At 48.1% G+C, this 21,808-nt stretch overlaps 1 protein-coding gene across 1 annotated transcript in view; it reads left to right on the top strand.

Annotated features, from left to right (window-relative positions):
* Positions 1-8,083: 8,083 nt before the first annotated feature.
* CRLF1 (cytokine receptor like factor 1) overlaps positions 8,084-21,808 on the top strand; it is a 49,042-nt gene continuing 35,317 nt past the window's right edge. Inside the window, exon 1 of the mRNA XM_048497776.1 lies at positions 8,084-8,678. Within this exon, the coding sequence (XP_048353733.1) occupies positions 8,624-8,678 (55 nt within the window). The 5' untranslated portion in view covers positions 8,084-8,623. The remainder of the gene's footprint in view (positions 8,679-21,808) is intronic.

Below are 21,808 nucleotides of genomic sequence, written 5' to 3'. Positions count from 1 at the left end.
TGACACACACCCCACCACGTGTCTCAGGTGTGAATATTTCTGCCACTTCGGGCAGATTTCCCGATCTTGCCCAGCACTGGTCAGCTGGCAGTATCTCTCCAGGGTCTCAGGCAGAGAATCATAGAGTTGGAAGGGACCCCAAGGGCCATCAAGTCCAACCCCCTGCAATGCAGGAACACACGATCAAGACACTCCTGACCGATGACCATTCAGCCTCTCTTTAAAAACCTCCAAAGAAGGTTTCTCCACTACACTCCGAGGTTGTGCATTCCACTGTTGAACAGCCCTTACTGTCAGGAAGTTTCTCCTGATGTTTAGGTGGAATCTCTTTCCCTTCACCTTGAACCCAGTACTCCCGGTTCTAGTCCGTGAAGCAGCAGCAAACTAGGAAAGGTCTTTCCTGAAATCCTTCTATAGAAGATTCTGAAGCTATAACTTGGGACCTCCTGCAGCCAGCACTATGGTTACCAATCTTGATACTCCTTGATCTGAGATTGCAAAGGCCTTAGCAGACCAGGTGCTCAGGAGCAGCAGCAGAAGGCCATTGCTTTCACATCTTGCTTGTGAGCTCCCAAAGGCACCTGGTGGGCCACTGCGAGTAGCAGAGTGCTGGACTAGATGGACTCTGATCTGATCCAGCAGGCTCTTGCTTATGTTCTTAAGGCCATTGCTTTCACATCCTGCGGGTGAGCTCCCAAAGGCACCTGGTGGGCCACTGCGAGTAGCAGAGTGCTGGACTAGATGGACTCTGGTCTGATCCAGCAGGCTAGTTCTTATGTTCTTGGCCCCCCCTATCCCGGGGACCTTTGCGAAATGTTCTCGATTGCTCTTTGAGCAAAGAGCTGGGGTTTGGAGACAGCTCGCTTAAAAAACAACAACCCAATTTTATTTGGGGGGTGGGGGGTGGGACGCATTCTGGAAGCCGCCCAGAAGTTAAAGGGGCTGAAAAGTTTAATACATCACCAATTAATCCAGTAAGGGCTATGAGGGGAAGATGTCAGGCAGGGAGGGCCGGAGTGTGTGGGATTCCTTGCATTTTTAAATTTTTATTTTCCCCTGCAGTCCTTTAAAATAAAGGATGCAGACTGGATGAGGCAGCGGGCCCTGGCCGGCCTTTAACGCAGCCAGACGCAATCTCCGTCCAAGCCTTTTTATGGCCCAGAATTCAAGGATCTCTCTGCAAAGAGGCAGAGAGGCCTTGGAAACAGAACTTCAATTTTTGTTTTTTGTGCAGCAAGATGGGGGAGAGATGGTAAAGGGTTTTAAAAACTGGGGCACATGTGTGGATCAGGTAGGAAGAGAGGAATTTCTCTCTCACACATAATCAGGGCAGGACTTGCGTGGGGAATCCCCCAGATAAAACTTAACAGGGTTTCTTCGCTCCAGGCACGGCTGCCTTGTGGAACTCCCTGCCACAAGATGTAGGGAGGCCTCAGAACAATTGAAAGCAGGTAAGGTTGAGCAGTGGTTCAATAGAACCTCTGTTCAGAGGGCAATCTAGCTCTCATTGGAAGAGTTAGAATTCAGAGGTGGGATCCAGCAGGTTCTCACCAGTTCCCGAGAGTGGGTTACTAATCATTTGTGTGTGCCGAGAGGGGGTTACTAATTGGGTCTGCTTTTCCGTTAGAAATTCCAGTAGGTCCAAAAATCATAAAGTCCTGTTGTTTCCTACGTGGCTGGTTAGCGAAGGTAGAAAACGGGATCATTCTCCCTGTTCGGCTGTTCTAAAAACGTGTTTTAGAAATATGGTCAAGTTCCTTGTTGAAGGAAAGTCCCCTTCTTTTGATTTCTAGAAACACTGAACAAGGTTGATGTTCTCTGTCCCCTCTTTTTCCCTTCGTCTGCAGTTCCAAACTCTTTAAATTGGGATTATTTGCAACCAGAGGAAACACCCGATAGCATCTCTCCAAGAAGGGGAAGGCTACCGGTTTCTGTGCTGTCTTTCAGGCGCCAGGCTCCTTTCTGAACCCGTTCACACCCCCTCCCGACTCTTCCCTTCCGTAAGCCTCCTGTTCCAAACCACTCCCGAGAACAGCCCTTGTTCCGGCCGTGGATGATTCAGCCCACAAACAGGCCAGTGTCAAAGGGGGCCAGGAAAATAACCACCTCCTGATATTCCCGGCAAGCGGGTGACTCACACAGGACACAATGCCACCCTCCATGGATTGTATGTTTGTGTCTGGGTCGGCATTGCCAAGGTTTCTGATCCCACAAACAATTGTCGCCCCCACGGCCGGCAACTTCTTCATCATCTGTTTCCGGAAAGCTGGGGGCAGTGGGTCGGCTTTTAACATAAAAGGCATTCAAGTTGGCCTGGGCATCACGCTCTCCGGAGAAGAAATCCGGCTGCCTCATCCGCTTCCTGGACTCTCGTGGCTCAGCGGTCAGGGAAGTTGGCTCTGCACATGCTCAGAGGCATGAAAAACCAGTTGTGGAACTACGTTTGAATGAATTCAACGCCGATTAGGGCTTGGGTTAAGACAGAGGAGCGATTGAGGAAAAAGAAGAAGAAGAAGAAGAAGAAGAAGAAGAAGAAGAAGAAGAAGAAGAAGAAGAAGAAGAAGAAGAAGAAGTTCTACATGTTATAAGAAGGGTTTGATTCCCAGCTACATGTTATAAGAAGTGTTCTACATGATATAGAAGTGTTCTACATGAGTTTGGATTTATATCCCCCTTTTCTCTCCTGCAGGAGACTCAAAGAGGCTGACAATCTCCTTGCCCTTCCCCCCTCACAACAAACACCCTGTGAGGTGGGTGGGGCTGAGAGAGCTCCGAGAAGCTGTGACTCGCCCAAGGTCACCCAGCTGGCGTGTGTGGGAGTGCACAGGCTAATCTGAATTCCCCAGAGAAGCCTCCACAGCTCAGGCGGCAGAGCTGGGAATCAAACCCGGTTCCTCCAGATTAGATATGCGAGCTCTTAACCTCCTACGCCACTGCTGCTCCTGGTTCAAATCCCTGGTTCAAACCTCTCTCATTTATGCGGTGGCTCTAGTTCAGTTTTGGCTTCTCAAACTAATCTCCGATATGGATGTGGAGCTGTTAGCTAGACTTACAGGACTGTTGTGAGCAAGATAGTCGCCTTAGAGAGGGATTAGGCATAAAAGGACTGGTCAGTCCATGTCCATTAACTACGAAACCTCCCTGTTTAGGAGCAGTATATCTCTGAATAGCAGTTATGGGGGGACGACAACTAGGGGAGGCTTTGAAATCTGCGCTAACCCCTTGGCATGTCCCCTGGGGCAAGTCCAGAAAGGAGGTGGACCTTCATGGGTACTACTGCTGAAATGCTCCAGATAGACTGCACTTGTGCACAGCTGCCGTATGAAGAGCTTTCTAGCTGCAACAGGGTCCTGGTGTCCATCTGTTCTTTCCTTGCTGGCCGTATTCACTGGCTAAATGAGCTCCCCAGCACTGGACTGCAAATTGAAGGCCAAGGAGAAGCAAGCAGCTTTGCCTGACCTGCTGCCCACACTAAGGCTCCTTCCGCAAACATAAAATAATGCGTTTTCAAACCACTTTCACAACTGTTTGCAAGTGGATTTTGCTATTCCGCACAGCTTCAAGGAGCACTGAAAGCAGTTTGAAAGTGCATTATTCTGCATGTGCCGAATGAGCCTAAGCTTCTGAGTGAGTCGGCTTATATTTTTCAAAATTGGTCTCTTGCGAGTAGGTTTCCTTATTCCCTTGGCAAAAAGAGAACATTGGAGATGTGATCTTCTTGGTTGTTGTTGTTTTTTACCACACAGTCCTGGGCAGTTACTTCAGCCTTAAGCCCACTGATTTCCAGAGGCTTATACCGGAATAGCTGTAAATAAAGTTGCAGTGTTATTAACTCACTAATCAGCCTGTGGCCCCGATTCTAGTGTTGTGAAGGGTTGTGCTCACTGGATTGTGGCCACAGCCTGTGGATCATCTAAACTAGGGGTCTGCAGCCTGCGGCTCTCCAGATGTTCATGGACTACAATTCGCATCAGCCCCTGCAACCTGCGGCTCTCCAGATGTTTATGGACTACAATTCCCAATTGGCCATGCTGGCAGGGGCTGATGGGATTTGTAGTCCATGAACATCTGAAGAGCCGCAGGTTGCAGACCCCTGCACTCAAACATATACACACAGGCAGGAGGGTTAAACACATGTTCATGGTAATGCCATTAAGGAACAGATTTGTGTCAAAAAGTGTTTTAAAGTGTGCCTTGAAAAGCAGTTATTATCTCGGACTGTGCAGGAAGGTGTTCACTCTTGCAATTCAGTTTATGGGCTTCTGGAGCCCTTTTGGTGAACCGTTTTGTCCTGCGGAGACGAGGAAGCCAAGGGAACGATGAAACGAGATGGTATGGGAGGAAAAGAAAAAAGTCGCTCGTATATTTTCCCCAGCACGGATTCTCAGGGCCAGGTATCCGTTGGCTGCAATGCATTTTGCAAATTGCACTGCGTGCCTCTCCGCTTCCTGCCCAGACGGTTGTGCTCCTCGGAATCCTCAAGGAAACATCTCTTGCATCTCTTTTTCTCTCTCTCGGCTCTCTCATGTAGCGGCTCACTGCCGCTCTTCCTTCCAGCTTCAAGGTCTTAATTGAGAGATTCAAAACAGCCTGCCTGGAGAAACATGACAAAGACACATGTAAAGGTTTTTGCAATCCCAGAATCACCCCACCCCACCCTCACCCCTGCAGGTAATTATTCCCTGAAGAGGGTGCCTGTTGCAACTCTGGTGGTACCTCCCCCTGCTGACGTGCAGAGGCGTAACTAGGGAAAATGTAGCCTGGTGCAAAATCTGTTACCTGGCCCCGCCCCCGTATGGGCGGCCGCCCTCCCACACCAAAACCAAACAACTTTTTTTGCGCCAGGTCTTGAAGTCAGTGTGTGGACCCGGGTGGAAGGAGGAGGGGTGTGCGGGTGATTTTCCGCCCCCCGTGTGACTAAATGGCTGCAGCCCGGGGACATTTGGCCCCAAGGAGCAGCAGTGGCATAGGAGGTTAAGAGCTTGCGTATCTAATCTGGAGGAACCGGGTTTGATTCCCAGCTCTGCCTCCTGAGCTGTGGAGGCTTCTCTGGGGAATTCAGATTAGCCTGTGCACTCCCACACACGCCAGCTGGGTGACCTTGGGCTAGTCCCAGTTCTTCGGAGCTCTCTCAGCCCCACCTCCCTCACAGGGTGTTTGTTGTGAGGGGGGAAGGGCAAGGAGATTGTAAGCCCCTTTGAGTCTCCTGCAGGAGAGAAAGGGGGATATAAATCCAAACTCCTCCTCCTCCTCCTCCTCTTCTTCTTCTTCTTCCTCTTCTTCTTCTTCTTCCTCTTCTTCTTCTTCTTCTTCCTCTTCCTCTTCTTCCTCTTCTTCCTCTTCTTCTTCTTCTTCTTCTTCTTCTTCTTCTTCTTCTTCTTCTTCATATGTCTCCCTGGACTGTACGCCCCTGCCGAGGTGTGGAGGAGGGCAAGCATGGGAGAGGGCTTTTTCCGTGATGGCCCCCAGATTCTGGAATATTCTCCCCTTGGAGATTCGCCATTTGCCTACCCTTTATGGGTTTAGGCTCATGGGAAAGACCTTCCTCTTCATCCAGGGGTTTGGTTAGCCTCCCTGGGAATCCCCTCTACAGTTGCTGGTCTAGGGATGGGCGGGACTGGGGGCTATTTTAATGTTATTTTATTGCTGTTTTAATTGTTGTATTTTGCTCATGATGTTTTTATTGTGGTTCTTCTTGTTTTTTTAAATTATTTTGCCAACAATCTACAGAAAAGGAAAAAAAATTAAAAGGGTAACAGAGGAAGTAAACATAGACAAATGTAACGAAGTAAAAGAACTGGAAAAATAGAAAAGGAAAGAAGATATGAAAAAGAGGGAGGAGAGAGGGGAAGGCTACTTCTGGAAGTTCACGGCTCACACAGACTTCCTGATCAGTGGTGGGATCCAAAAATTTTAGCAACAGGTTCCCATGGTGGTGGGATTCAAACTGTGGCGTAGCGCCAATGGGGCTCGGCGGGGCATGACGGGGCGTGGCCGGGCATTCCGGGGGCGTGGCATTCCTGGGCGGGGCTGTGGCAAGGACGCAGCCACTGTGCCAGTTCTTGGGCAGGAAACGAATGCACGCAGGCGCAGGCTGCCACACACGTTGATGCACCTCCTACTAGACTGCTTCAAGTTCTGCGCGCTACTGCTGAGAGGAGGGGCATAACTAAGGCAAAAATCACATGGCAAAATCACCAATTAGTAACCCCCTCTCAGCACACACAAATAATTTGTAACCTACTCTCGGGAACCTGTGAGAACCTGCTGGATCCCACCTCTGTTCCTGATCCTAGGTTTTCTCAAAACTACTGGGTTTATAGCAAGCCGTTTCGAGTCCACCTGTCGAATTTTAGGTCCCCGGAGTCTGAGGAGGTGGCAGCTGAGAGAAAAAAAAACCCTCACTCTACAAGCCAGCAAAATTGCTCCTTCATCAAGAATGGTCAGGAGCACTCAGAAGTTGAACTGGAGTGAAGTCTGATTTTTATTGCTTTTTTAACCTTTGTAAACTGCCTGGAGGCACTAGTATGAGGCAGGGTATAAAAATTATAAATAAACTGCGCAGTTCTTGGATCTGACCTTAGCTCTGTCCAGTCGGGGGGGGAGGGGAAGGGGGACAGTAGCTCTGCATATATCTGTGACAGGTCTTGAGTAGTGGTTAGCATGTCAGACAAGGATTTGGGAGAGCTAAGTTTGAATCCCCGTTCTACCATGGAATCTTGCTGGCTGACCCTAAGCCAGTCACCCCCTTTCAGCCTAATCTAGCTCTCAATAGGGAGAAGGGCAGAATGTAAATGAAGCAAAGTTAAAACAACAACACGTCCACATGCAAAAGTACAGCAGAATGACCCATCCTCAGAGGGAGGTGCCCGCTGTGTCTCAGTATGACTTGCTGCACGTGTCATTCAGCCCACACTGGTGGCAATATTTCTACTGCCAAGAGGTGCAAGTGGATGATCTGGCAACTTGGGATGCAGATATGCAGCCGAATTGCCCACCTTCAGAGGAGATTGCCTGTGGCAACTCTGCATGACTCTGAACTAGCGCCTGGATTGGTGAGTGACTCCAGCAGAAACACAAGGCAATGGTTTCCCCCCAAACTAGCACTCGGGCACACTTTGGAGCAAATCCTTGAGGATCTAACTATGTAGCGTATGTCTTATTTCAAAGGCATGTTACAGTGATCAGCCTTTTGGGTCAAGGGCGTTAGGTTGCATGCAGTTTTAGTCCTTCACTGGGCTACCAGGACTGCTCTCTTCCAGGTACCTGAACCAAAATATATTTTTCTTTGCAAAGCAGGTGACTTTTGGCGTAAAAAATGTTCTGATTTTACACCAAAAACAAGCAAAAATGCATCATCATGTGAGGTCAGCTGCAAAATTGAACAACATGCTAATAATTCTGAAAAACTTAGATATAGTAAGTCACCCCAGCTCCGTCTTCAAGAATGCTCTTGGAAAAATCTCTTTTTGCCTGTACTTAGTCAAGAACAAATTGAATGCTCGTGACTACACGGGCTAAGGAGACTTGCAGAAATCAAGAAGCCTGTGGGACAAATGAAATGGCCGGGCATGCAAGCTTTTGACACACACTCAACCCTTTGGCGGCACTTGCTGAGAAGCCCTGTGTAACTCCCAAACTGGTGCAGCTGAGTCAGTCCCATTTTTAAAAACGATCTGGAGCTAGACATATGAATGCTATCATGCCCATAAAAGCTCTTGGCTCCTGGGCCAACTCCGGACGAGTCCAGACGCTTGGATCATCCGGCTGATTCAGGGGTGTGTGTGAGCTCCCCTCCATTGCTTCTACCCGCATGGAGAAAGTGGGTGGGGGAAACTTTTTAAAGTATTTTTTGAAAGAACATCATGACATCAGCCCCAAAAGCCAAAATGCAACCTACCCACTCAGGCAGTCAAAAAAAAAAAACATTTTTGAAAAAAAAAAGGGGGGGGGATTTTAAAAACAACATACACACACATACAAAAAAGAAACGATCCAGTAACAGCCCAGCCAAATAGCTGAGGAGGTATTTACTACCCTGAGTCAGAAGTGATCTTTTCAGAGTCGTGATTGAGTAACAGGCAAAAGGAGGTCAAAACTGGGAGTGGGGGGGGGATAAGGAATATTTTGGAGAAGGGGAGCTCTTAACTCTGGGGCTCCCCCCCCCCCAGCTAGCAAAGAGGAGCTGGATGGATGGATCACAAGAAGAAGGGAGGGGGTATCTCATTTGAGCAAAGACTTGTTAATTTCAACCTCATCCCCCCCCCCCCCACAAAGCCCAGAGGGGCGGGGAAGGGCAGGGCGGGGCGGGAAGAAAAAGAGGTATTAAGCAACTTGTCAAGTTTGAACAGCACAGACTTGCTTAGGAAATCCCTTGGTTAGTGCTTTCTATTGGAGGGGTTGTTTTTTTTTTGGAAGGGAAAGCTGAGGGACAAAAACCAACAGGAGATTCTGCCCCCCCCCCTCCCCAAATGCTCATGAGAACATACTTAACAGGAGCCTTTTTTGGGGGGAGGGTACAGCAAAGGACCATTGGGAAGGCAGAAGAGGGATCCCTTCTAGAAGAGAAAAAAAAGTATCACTCCCTTTTGGGGGAAAAAAAGGCTTTCTCTTTTTTTCCACTATGATGAAAGTGCTCTTGCTCGGTTTGGCATTGCTGCGGGTGGATTCTCTGATGTGTAAGTAGAACGCTTGGACTCTCTAATCTGTATCTAGATATATGTTTAAATGGGATTCTTTTTAAGAGGAGGGGAAAGGTGGCAAGCAGATGGTGGTGAGGACGGGATGGTGTGAAAGAGAGGATGGGGAGAGAGGCGGGGAGGATGCCAGCCATACGACCGCACGATGGGGATGGGGATTTTTATGGACGTTTTGGGGTGCCAAGAAGGGAAAGCCGTGGTAAAAAAAAGAAAGAAAAGAATTAAAATGATCTTTTAAATTTTAAAAACAAAAACAGCCAAAAAAAGAGAGGGCTCTCTTTTTTTGTTTATTTTTGGAGCAACACACACACACATACACAAAACCACTCAGAAGAAAACTGTTAATTTAAAAAGTTCCTAAAGAACCCAAAGGGGAAAAAGCTCTTTTAAAGAAGGGAGAAGGAGGTGGAAAGAAATCTCAGTCGTGCCCTCGAAACATTCCATAACAACGGGCCAAATAATTAAAATACTTTGCCACCAACAAAGAATGATGAGTGTCTCTCTAAACAAAACACACACACACACACACACACACACATATATACACACACCCATTTTTATTCCTTAAGTAGCTCTGCTTTCTCTTTTAAATGCCTGTAGGGATCGATTTAATCCTCCCGCACTCTTTTTAAAAACTGGAAACCATCTACAAAAATTAGAAAGTTGGGGGGGGGGGGGATGTCCAAAGATTTCGTCCAACTGCAAACATGATAGGCTCTGTATTGTTTAGTGGGAGAAGGGATATATTTTCAAAAGAAATAGATAAGAATGTTTTAAATCTAGAATGGTGTTTTTGGCAAGGGGGGTGCACCAAATCCAGTATGCCTCTCCCCCCCACCCCGGCCCCCAATGACCTATACATTTAATTTTGCTCTCTGGAGACAAACTTTCAAACTTTTTTTTTTTAATGTCAAATTTTGCATGCTGTGTTTTGGGCTTAAGACTGATTTAAGACTGGGCTTAAGACTGACTTGAAATCTGCCCTCCCCCCCCCCCCATTTAAGCATGGCAGAGTTTTGAAAAAGTAGGATTCAGGCATTAAAAGGAGAGACCCCTTTTAAAAAATGGCACTTCTTACATTCCCTTCCACACAATTTTTTTTAAGCAGACTTTGGAACTTTCTGGTGGTCTCAGCTAAAAAAGTTTACTTTGTAAATTAGTCAGGGGGGGGGGGCAGGGAGGTGTTAGTTTTTTAAAAGCAAATAATTTATCTTGGGGAGAAAAGTACTAAGAAAAATGTCCCAGATCCAAGGGAGGTGGGGGTTTGCTCCTGTAAAGCAGTATTTATATATAAAAGCAGAAAGCGAGAGAACAAAAGAATTCACAATTACATGTTACAATAAAACTAGGCACCCCTTCTAGGCAGAGAGAATGTTCTATTCTCTCCACAGATGACCCCCAGAGTATAGTGATGGGGGGTCAAATTCATAAGGGTTTGACTCTTCCTTATGAAGGCTGTAGAATTTATGAAACAAAGGTTGTGTCAATGCAAGTAAGTTGTGGTTTTCTTTGTTATGGGGGTGGGTGGGACGGTGTGTGCTTCAGAGCCAAATCCAAACTATCCTTTACAAACAAGAAATCTTTAATTCAGATTCTTGGGAGTTGATAGATCCCACATTTACTTGAAAGAAAGACATCCCTGGATGTAAGACGACTCCCTTGTAAAAGTTATACACAACAGCAACAAAATTATTGGATGCAGTTATGCCTTGTATGCAAACACAAAGCGACCCCCCCCCCTCTTTTTATACCTGTGAAAAAAACCTAGTCTTCAAAATGCTGTATATGGTGTGTTTTTTTAAGCCACCCTTTTCAAACCTACCCCTTTTTCCTCCAGTCCTTTTTGGAGAAAATTATCCGCCCCTTCGGTCTTTTCAGGTTTGATATCTGTGTTATCTTGTCACGCTTCCCAAAGCCCCACCCCCAAACATCTCTAAATTGGGACCTGCCCAGACTCTTTCATCAGCTGTGGTGGATCTGAGAAGGTGCCCAACGCATTTTCACGAACAGCTTTGAAAAGACTAGGCATTCCAGGGGTATAAAGCACTGTCTTCCCACCCAAACTTTTATTATTCTGCGCCCCCCTCCCGGCAATCGAGAAGGCAAAATAGAAAATAATTCCCTCTGGAAAGTGGACATTTCCCCAGGGATGAATAAAAACTCACATTAAACATCCAGATCATCAATTTTCTTTTTTTTATTACCAACTGAACCCCGTAAGAAAATCTATATCAGTTATCCCCCTGACTGCGGATTAATTCTTCTGTATGACTCCCTGTCCCCAAAGTTTAGATCCCAGTCCAGGACACATTTCTCCATAAAAGACCAAAGAGAAACTGCAGGTTCCGCCGTGTGACAGAGAACGGGGAATCTCCACACCCCAGCCTAAAGAGAGAACCAAACAGACAACCAGTCTCAAAGCCTTCCGTGGAAGAGGGTGTCGAGAATCTACATTCTTACCCCACAGAGGAAACAGCAAACCCATCCATTATTTGGCCTAGCCGGGATGGATGATTGACTTTCTCCTCCCTACTTTACTATTGTAAATGAAAAAATATATTGGAAATATCCTTGACTTTCAGTTTGCACTTTAAAGCAGAAGTAGTCTAACTAACACACACACACACACACACACACACACACACACACACACACACACACACACACACACACACACACACACACACACACCCCCACACACACCCAAACCCAAGTCCACAGTCTTTGCCAGTGGGGACTGAATGGAAAACTCTAGCTTTATGATGCTTTGTGTTGATGGCTGGAGTCTTTGTGGTGGGGCATATTCTACACCACATGGAGAACAAAGTCCAACCCCCCCCCCCCCAAACATCCCAACACAACCTCTCCTTTGTCTCAAGAACAATGGGATGCCTTGATCAAAAGTTTCCAAACAAACACTCCTGCTTTATTCTTCCGAACCCTTTTAAACAATTTTGGAGCTTGGTGATTTTTACCCTCTAAGGCACAGATTCTGTGCAGATAATTCTCTGGCCACAGAGAGAACGTGTCGAATTAGAAGTCAGACCTAATTGGGGCTGGCATTTTGGGGGCCTAACAGGTCTCGACTCGGGATACATTTTCATCTGGGGAAAGAGCTCCGGAGGGATCCGATCCCAGCTTGAGAATTGCTCCTCCCCGGCATCGGGAGTCCGCTTTTATTTGCCAGGGGTGAACATCTTGTGGAGAAAGTGAACATGTGCGTGAGTGCGTGGACCCTGCTCCCCTAAAGAGCTGTAAACACAAATTAGACGTTCGTTCCTGGAGTGAATTTCTTCCATTCCCAGAAGACAGGAGGTGATGGTTGCGAAGGAGATCTTTTTGCTGCCCCCCCCCCCCTCTTCTGGAACAGGAAGTTTATACTTCCTCTGCACGGTGAGAAATTTGTCCGAGGCAATGTTTTCAGAGAGCATGCGATGTGCCGCCAGGCCAAGAAAAACTCCTGCGGCTGCTGAGACGGCTGGACACCCCCCCCGCCCCCCGCCAACCCGGCTGAACAGTCTGTCCCAGGAACACAGTTTCCTAACACTTCACAATGCGGATCTGGAGTGAAACCCAACGCCCGGACAGTGTGGGCTCAGAAACAGCACCTGTGTCCAAATTTCCATGCGCGGCTGGGCCCCACCCGTGGGAATTCAGGCCGAAAGGAGCCTTCCCGCGCCTCTGTCCCTTTGGACCGACTTGTTCCCCTTTCTCCGAGGGGACAGAATAGGAAGCCTCTTTAAAATACGGTTGTGAAGAAACTCTTGTGCCGTGGAGATGCCTAGGCTGAGCAATGCCACGAGCCAGGATAGATTTTCCACCCTCAAGGTGCTTATAGCCTCAATTTCATTGGGAAGGGAAGATAATGCACATGGCAAGTGTACATTCTGAATCGCTGTAGGGGATCATGGCCTAGGCCCCTCCCGCACACGCAAAATAATGCGTTTTCAAACCAATTTCACAAATGTTTGCAAGTGGGTTTTGCCATTCCGCACAGCTTCAAAGAGCACTGAAAGCAGTTTGAAAGTGCATTATTCTGCATGTGCGGAATGAGCCGTTGGCCCTTTCCGCACGGGCCATATACGGCACCCTGGGGACGGCAAAAACGTGCGTTCCCGCCGGCGCGGTGCGAATGGCACCGCCGGGAACACGCTGTTTCCCACATCCCTCTCCCACTCACCTCGTCGCCTTCGTTGCTCTACTGGACTGCTGAGACCCTCCCTTGCTGTCCTTTGACCCCTGGAGGTTGAAGGGCAGCGTGGGCGGGTCTTAGGAATCCAGCAGGGCAACGAAGGTGACGAGGTGAGTGGGGGGGGGCCGCTCGCACGCTCCCGTGCGAATGGCCCCCACCCCTCCACCGGCAGAATTCCTTCCGGTGCAGGGGCGCCCTTTCCGCAGTGCGGAAAGCACTTAGATTCACCAAGGGGAACTATTACATTCTTGTTTTGAAGCTAGTGAGACAGGCCTGTGTTGAGTGCCTCCATCTTGCCAGTGACTATTCTTGCAGGGGTCTGCAACCTGCGGCTCTCCAGATGTTCATGGACTACAATTCCCATCAGCCCCTGCCAGCACGGCCAATTGTCATGCTGGCAGGGGTTGATGGGAATTGTAGTCCATGAACATCTGGAGAGCTGCAGGTTGCAGACCCCCATAGAGCTGTTGGGTCAACCTGCCCACTGGTGGAGGATGGGTGTGTGTGGTTAGGGTGGCCAGATCCAGACTGGGAATCTCCTGGAGATCTGGGGATGGAGCCAGGGGAGGATACAGAGATAAGTGGAGTGAAATGCCACAGAGTCCACCCTCCAAAGTGTTCATTTTCTCCAGGGAAACGGATCTATCTCTGCAGCCTGGAGATTGGCTGTGATTGTGGGGGATCCCCAGGTCCCACCTCGAGGTGCATCCCCAAGGCCCGGGTGTGCAAATCCGTCGTGGCCCCAATAATAAGCAGGGGCTGGGTGCATCAGAAAGACCTATGACATTTAACTCCAGCAGCAGTTTCCATGGACTAGTGCCCTCTTGGAATAAAATGTCATCAGGCTTTAAGACAGGGGCGGGGAATTGTGCCTGGGGCATGCCTTCACCCTTCACCCCTGCCACGCCCCTGCCTGCCCACCCTGGAACACCCCTTCCATGTCCCCGCACAGGCACGTGCCCAGGGTGTCGTGCCCCACCCTGTCCCGTTGGCGCTACGCCACTGCTTTAAGATGCAGCTGGGTTCTTGTTCATTTGATAGATGGGGACTGGGTGCAGAGTGAGTCTGTGACAGGGAGGCCAGATTTGAATGGTGGACGCACACACACACACACACCCGCAGCCGCACCCGCAGCCGCACCCCCGGTCATAGTTTAACTGCAGTGCAGGTGTGTGTATTTTTGCGACTTGTGCCTATACTTCAAGTGCATGTGCTTCGAACAGAAGCCAGCTTCAAGCTTCCAATGCTGTGGTCATTTAGTGTGGTAGTGGACAGTGCCTTCCGGGAGAATCTGAGGTTCTGTGACTGAGGTTTTCCAGGCAAGAGACTAAGAAAGGTAGTTTGTCCGCATAGCCACTCTGGGCTTCCTTGGTGGTCTCCCATGCCAGCTTGTGTAGTGGTTAAGAGCAGGTGGATTCTAATCTGGAGTACCGGGTTTGATTCCCTACTCCTGAGTGGCAGAGGCTTATCTGGTGAACCAGATGTGTTTCCACACTCCTACATTCCTGCTGGGTGACCTTGGGCCTAGTCACAGTTCTTCTCAGCCCCACCTACCTCACAAGGTGTCTGTGGTAGGAAGAGAAAGGAGCTTGTAAGCCACCTTAAGTCTCTTTACAGGAGAGAAAGGGGGATATAAATCCAAACTCCTCCTCCTCCTCCTCCTCCTCCTCCTCTTCTTCTTCTTCTTCTTCTTCTTCCTCTTCTTCTTCTTCTTCCAAATACTAACCAGGGCCGACCCTGCTTAGCTTCCAAGAGCTGACAAGACTATGCTAGCCTGGGCCTTCTAGGCTGGGGCCTGGGTCGTTTACTAGGATGTAAATCCCCTTTGAAACACATGGACTCCATAGGATCCAGCTGCAAAGGGGAAGCTGGCCTGCATTTCTGTTGCCTCAGCATCATAAAAATATCTTCGCATCCCAGACTTTTCAGAGGACAACCTGGGACAGCAACATTAGCCCAGCTGTGTTGCAAAAAAAGGAATGTTATATGCAGTGGTGGGATCCAAAAATTTTAGTAACAGGTTCCCATGGTGGTGGGATTCAAACTGTGGCGTAGTGCCAATGGGGCTGGGTGGGGCATTCCGGGGGCGGGGCATTCCTGGGCGGGGCTGTGGCAAGGACGCAGCCGCTGCGCCAGTCGGGCGGGAAATGAATGTACACAGGCGCAGGCTGCCACGCACGCCGGTGCACCTCCCGCTAGACTGCTTCAAGTTCTGCGTGCTACTGCTGAGAGGAGGGGCGTAACTAAGGCAAAAATCACGTGGCAAAATCACCAATTAGTAACCCCCTCTCGGCACACACAAATAATTAGTAACCTACTCTCGGGAACCTGTGAGAACCTGCTGGATCCCACCTCTGGAGAACTGTTTGTGGCCAGCCCATCCAATTAGGGGCATCTAGGTAACTGGCTAGGGCAGGGCCCCCTAACCCTTTGGAGTCTGTGCACACCTTTGGTATTGTGACACCACTCAATGAGCGCAACCACAAAAATGGCGGCCATAGGAGGCAGCACCAGTTATATGGTGGCCCAGGGAACGCTTTCCTCAAAGCTCTTCGTTTTGCAGTGGGGTTGCTGTGACGCCTCCTCATGTTTCCCTGTTTACACGTGAGGAAGTGCCCCACTGCCTGCTGTGCGGCTTGCCTGTCCCTGCTTTTGTCTTTAAAGATCTTATCGTTTCAACATCGATATTTCTGTGTTATAGCAATATTTCTGTGCTTCTTGCAAAAGCCATCTGTTGATCCTCCGGAAATGCCCCTGAGAAGCGTGTTTGTGTGTGTGTGGGAAACCCCAAAGCAGGGGAAAACATCAGGGTTTCCTTGCTCTCACTAACCGTGGGGTGTTCGGGATCCGCGGCACCATAATACAGAGCGTGCCAGTACAAAAATCTCTGCCCCGGAGGAACCTTTCCCATGCTATGGGGCCGATCAGCAGCGTATAATGGGCCAGGGACTGCCATGGTTTATCCTCAGTTGCGCTGTGAAGATCCCTGTGCTTCCCAAACAACATTTTAAAATATCTGCACAGCCGATCAAATCTCCAATGGGAGCAGCAGTGGCGTAGGAGGTTAAGAGCTCGTGTATCTAATCTGGAGGAACCGGGTTTGATTCCCCGCTCTGCTGCCTGAGCTGTGGTGTTTGTTGTGAGGGGGGAAGGGCAAGGAGATTGTCAGCCCCTTTGAGTCTCCTGCAGGAGAGAAAGGGGGGATATAAATCCAAACTCTTATTCTTGTTAATAACTGCTTTAATTAATCATTGCTTTTCAGTTTTGACAAACAGACAACACAAACTATCTCATTCAGGCGACGGACATGACCAAGTTTCTTCTTGGTCTTGTCAACATTTAACACACTGAGAAGTTCTTACTATACCCATAAAAGCCCCTTGGGGGAAAAAGCACTCCCCCCCCCCCCAATCCATTCCTTCTCCTCCCCACTGGCTATGTTTGGAACATAAAAGGTAGCCCCTTCGGAATATTTGAAGCCTTAATTAAGCATAACCTCCGGACAAGGTATTGCGGGCAGAGGTGGGATCCAGCAGGTTCTCACAGGTTCCCGAGAGTAGGTTACTAATTATTGGTGTGTGCCGAGAGGGGGTTACTAATGGGTGATTTTGCCGCGTGATTTTTGCCTTCGTTACGCCCCTCCTCTCAGCAGTAGCGCGCGGAACTTGAAGCAGTCTAGCAGGAGGTACACCGGCGTGCGTGGCAGCCTGTGCTTGCGTGCATTCGTTTCCCGCCCAAGGACTGGCGCAGCAGCTGCGTCCTTGCCACAGCCCCGCCCAGGAATGCCCCGCCCCCGGAATGCCCAGCCAAATGCTCCCAAAGATGCACTATGTCTTATTTTCAGGGGATGTCTTATTTTTCTGTGTTCTGTTTGTCGGGCATACTTCCAACAAAAACTTTGCTACCTCTTACTTTTGGGGGATGCCTTATATTTCACACTTCAGCAAAACCTCTACTACGTCTTATTTTCAGGGGACGTCTTATATTCGGGGAAACAGGGTACTAATGTTGTAATTCCTACATAAATTCCAGTGGATCATCTTGGCCACTGAGTTGTGTCTCTGGCTCATTTCGCACATGCAGAATAATGCCCTTTCAAACTGCTTTCAGTGCTCTTTGAAGCTGTGCGGAATAGCAAAATCCACTTGCAAACAGTTGTGAAAGTGGTTTGAAAACACATTATTTTGTGTGTGTGGAAGAGGCCTCTGTTTGTACTCAGTTTGGGTGATCTTTTTGCAGCAGCTGAGTACATGATCTACAGTTTTGTCAGCTTCCTTGCACAATCTTCACTTTGCGTCATCTGAGGATTTTTCGATTCTGACCTTAATCATATTTGTTCTAGTGGCTTGCTCTTGAGCAGCTAAAATCAGGAATGCAGTTTCCTTTTCAGAGTTCCAGTTGTTAACCACAGCCAGGTCTTTTCAACGTCCGCCTTGTCCTTGATCTTTTCCAGAAATTGGCCATGCAGAGCTTTGTTGTGCCAGCTTTCAGTTCTCATTTTAATCACGTTTATTCTGTATTCTTGTTTAGTTCTCTGGGCTTTCGGTAAATTCCTGTTCTTCACTTCAGTCAATGCCTGTTCTTGATTTTTCATTCACATAATCAGCCAGTGCGTGTTTCTCCTCCTCCACTGTTTGCTTTACTTGCAGTAAGCCTCTGCCACCAGCTCTCCGGGGAAGGTATAATCTATCAGTATCACTACGTGGGTGTAAGCCATAGTGCATTGTCATAAGCTTCTTTCTATCCAATGCATCTAAATCAGCCTGTGTTCAGTTGATGATTCCTGCAGTGTACCTGACGGCAGGTACGGCCCAGGTGTTGATGGCCTTGATGCGGTGGTGGGATCCAAAAATTTTAGTAACAGGTTCCCATGGTGGTGGGATTCAAACAGTGGCGTAGTGCCAATGGGGCAGGGCGGGGCACGACGGGGGCGTGGCCAGGCATTCCAGGGGCGGGGCATTAATAATTTCCCTGTTACTGTAAAAAACTCTTACTGTAAAAAAAAGTTCCTAATTTTCAGCTGGTATCTTTCTGTCCATAATTTAAACTCATCATAGCAAGTCCTATCGTCTACTGCCAACAGAAACAACTACTTCTCCTCTAATGGACAGCCTGTCAAATACTTAATACTTTCAAATACTTAATTTTGTTTCTAGAAATCAAAAGAAGGATACTTTCCTTAAACAAGGAACTTGACCATATTTCTAAAACATGTTTTTAAAACAGCCCAACAGGGAGAATTATCCCGTTTTCTACCTTCGCTAACCAGCCACATAGGAAACAACAGGACTTTATGATTTTTGGATCTAATGGAATTTCTAGCGGAAAAGCAGACCCAATTAGTAACCCCCTCTCGGCACATACAAATAATTAGTAACCCACTCTCGGGAACTGGTGAGAACCTGCTGGATCCCACCTCTGCCTTGATGGTATTCCCACCATTTAATTTGGATTTCAATATTTTCCTGACCCTCTGGGTGTATTTTCTAATTTTGGTTCCTAGTTGTGCCTGCCATTGGTGGGAACTGTGGAAGTCTTGTTTCAGTTTTTTTTTGCTTTGTGGGATATTCAAGTGGTTGTTTTTGATTTTTTCCTCCCCCTCCCCCCTTTAAAGTCTTAACACTTTTGTTTCTGTGAATCCTTAGCTCTGGAGGATTTACCCCGGTATATATTTGACTGCCCATTGTATTCGGAACTCCGGCTAAATGTTTTGCTGGGATTGTCTCTGGTTTATATCTCTACCCTGACACTGAGAAATTAATATTTTTGTTATCAGATTCCAATGAAGACGTTTCTTATAGAAGGTCTTTGTATAAGGTGACCAGATGGTCACCTTTGTGAACCGGGACCGGTGGGTAGACGGGCACGCGCGCAGCCGCAGGAGCACACGGCCTTCTGGGGCGCTCCCGTTTCCCGCCCTGTCACATGGGAGCGCCCCAGAAGGCCGTGCGCTCCTGCGGCCACGCTCGTGGGAGGCTGCCGCACTGCCTTGCACCCCAGAAGGCAGTGCGGCAGCCTTTCAAAAACCGGGAAACTTGAAAAACCCACAGGACGCGGGACAAATTGTTTTAAGGCGGGACTGTCCCGCCAAAAGCAGGACGTCTGGTCAGCCTATCTTTGTATGCCCTGGCCGCAAAGAAAATAAGGTCCAATGTGATTGCTAAGAGAGCCACTTTCTTAGAGTTGATTTTATTAGTTGTCATGCTTTATTGCTATAGGGAGCCGTGTGGCGTAGTGGTTAAGTGCTTGCACTGCCACTCACACGGCCAGGAGTTCGAGCCCCCTGTGGGTCAGATATCCTGGCAACTGGCTCATGGTCAACTCAGCCATCCCTCCGTTCCTTGGTCGGTAAATGAGTACCTAGCACATAGCTGGGGGGTAAAGAATAGCCAGGGAAAGCAATGGCAAACGACCCCACGAAAACGGTTTGCCTATGAAATCAGTGCTTGCAGTGGTACCCCAGGGTCGAACACGACTGAAGGGGAAACTTTTCCTTTTAATTGCTATATATTTTATTCAAGGTTGTATTTTTTTATTTTTCTATGTCTGCTTACGATGTTTTTTTAGTGTAGTTGTTGGTGTTTTGTAAGGGCCTACAGCGACATACAAACAAATTCATTTGCTCCTCAAAGTCACTGAAACGTAAATTGCTGGTGGGCGGTGGTGGAGAATGGGCCCAGGCACTAGCGCATATGCACTTCAATGCACGCTCAGCTTTCTACAAGTGTGAAGTCTGTTCTTTCACACCCGACAGCCTGAACTGTTGATTTCATCTTTATAGGATAAGTGTGTGTGTGTGTGTGTGTGTGTGTGTGTTTTCCTCTCTGTCTTAAACAGAAAAATAACCCTGTGTTCTGGCTTTGAAATTTGTGGGGGGCAACCTGTTGCCAAGTAAATTAATAAAACCTACCACCAGCAGATTGGAGCCTTCTGAAAAGAGAGAGCAGGCTTGTCATGAAAGCATGAATATGCTAAATTAGTGGTGGCGAACCTATGGTACGGGTGCCAGAGGTGGCACTCAGAGCCCTCTCTGTGGGCACGCTCAAACAGAGTGCCCCCCCCCCCCATGTCTAGGCTGGCTTGGGCCGCTGGGCTCGATTATTAGCATTAAACCTAAGACCTAGTTTTGGGGAAGCAGTGTAGGTAACCCTGTTAAGCGCTGTTAAACCTCTCTGATTTTCATGCGAAGAACTAAAGCGTGATCCTTTACCTAGGAGTAAGCTCGGTTGCTGGCAATGGGGCTTGCTTCTAAGTAAACCCTGCTAGGGTCGTGATTCACCCGTTGGAAGAGTTGCACGGTTGCTTCAAAGCAAAGCCACCAACTTCCACCAAGCTTACTCCCGAGTAACGCACGCCTCGGATCCAACTGTTTTTTCTAAACTAAAACCTCAGTATTCAGGTTAAATTGTCGGGTTGGCACTTTGTGATAAATAAGTGGGTTTTGGGTTGCAATTTGGGCACTCGGTCTCGAAAAGGTTCGCCACCACTGTGCTAAATGGACTCTTTGAGTGGCGTAAGTCTGAAGGCTCGGGTGGTGCGCTCCCGGCCCTAAACCCCAGCGTCGGTCTGTGACAATGTCAGCTTCCGGGTGTCGCCACCATAGAGCTAAGGGGTGGCCGGATACTGACGTGTTTGGTCCCTATGCAGGTGAGGCTGCCCCATTACGTGGCGGAGGGGCCAGCCCGAGGCCACGCCACTCCCTCAAGCTCATTTGCTCCCCCCCCCCCCGCCCAGATGGGGTGTCAGACATATTGGAGGAGATATTTAACTCAGAAGTAATGGCAAACAAGACAAGGCCTATTTTAGATGCCATTAAAGGTTGAATTGAATTGAATTGAATTGGACAAGGCCTATTTAGGCTTAGAAGCAAGGTCTTGGACATACAGGAGGAAACGTTTAGGATTAAAACAATAGGCTGTTAAACTGTGTTTTCAGTCGCTTTGATGTTATTGGCTCTTTCCAGCTGTCTGTGATGCGGAATAATGTTAAAAAACGCAGGGATTGTTACTGTAACTGTTTTTTTTTAAGCAGTGTGATGTTTAGTCTATTATGTTTAGTCCCCCCCCCCCATTTTTTGATCATTTATCAAGGTGCTCTCCCCCACACACAATTAACTGGAAAGATGTTTTGTTTGCAAAGATCTTGGTTAATTGTAACTTAATTGTAACCCTGCAACCACACACCCAAACACCAACTGTTTTCCATAGCTAGTCTTCCCAGCTTCAGGTTGGGAAATTCCCAGTGCTTTCGGGTTTTGGGAGGGGTGAAACCTCAGTGGGGTATAACGCCATACAGTCAGAGGTGGGATCCAGCAGGTTCTCACCAGTTCCCGAGAGTGGGTTACTAATTATTTGTGTGTGCCGAGAGGGGGTGACTAATTGGGTCTGCTTTTCCGTTAGAAATTCCATTAGGTCCAAAAATCATCAAGTCCTGTTGTTTCCTATGTGGCTGGTTAGCGAAGGTAGAAAACGGGACAATTCTCCCTGTTGGGCTGTTTTAAAAATATGTTTTAGTGATATGGTAAAGTTCCTTGTTTAAGGAAAGTATATTTCTTTGGATTTCTAGAAACAAAATTAAGTATTTGAAAGTATGAAGTATTTGACAGGCAGTCAATTAGAGGAGAAGTAGTTGTTTCTGTTGGCAGTAGACGATAGGACTTGCTATAATGAGTTTAAATTATGGACAGAAAGATACCAGCTGGAAATTAGGAACTTTTTTTTTTACAGTAAGAGTTTTTTACAGTAACAGAGAAATTATTAATGCCCTGCCCCCGGAATGCCCAGCCACGCCCCCGTCATGCCCCGCCCAGCCCCATTGGCGCTACGCCACTGTTTGAATCCCACCACCATGGGAACCTGTTACTAAAATGTTTGGATCCCACCACTGCATACAGTCCACTCACTAAAACAGCCATTTG

The sequence above is a fragment of the Sphaerodactylus townsendi genome, linkage group LG05 (assembly GCF_021028975.2).
Source record: "Sphaerodactylus townsendi isolate TG3544 linkage group LG05, MPM_Stown_v2.3, whole genome shotgun sequence".
NCBI lineage: Eukaryota > Metazoa > Chordata > Lepidosauria > Squamata > Sphaerodactylidae > Sphaerodactylus > Sphaerodactylus townsendi.
This window is presented reverse-complemented; position numbering and strand designations above follow the sequence as displayed.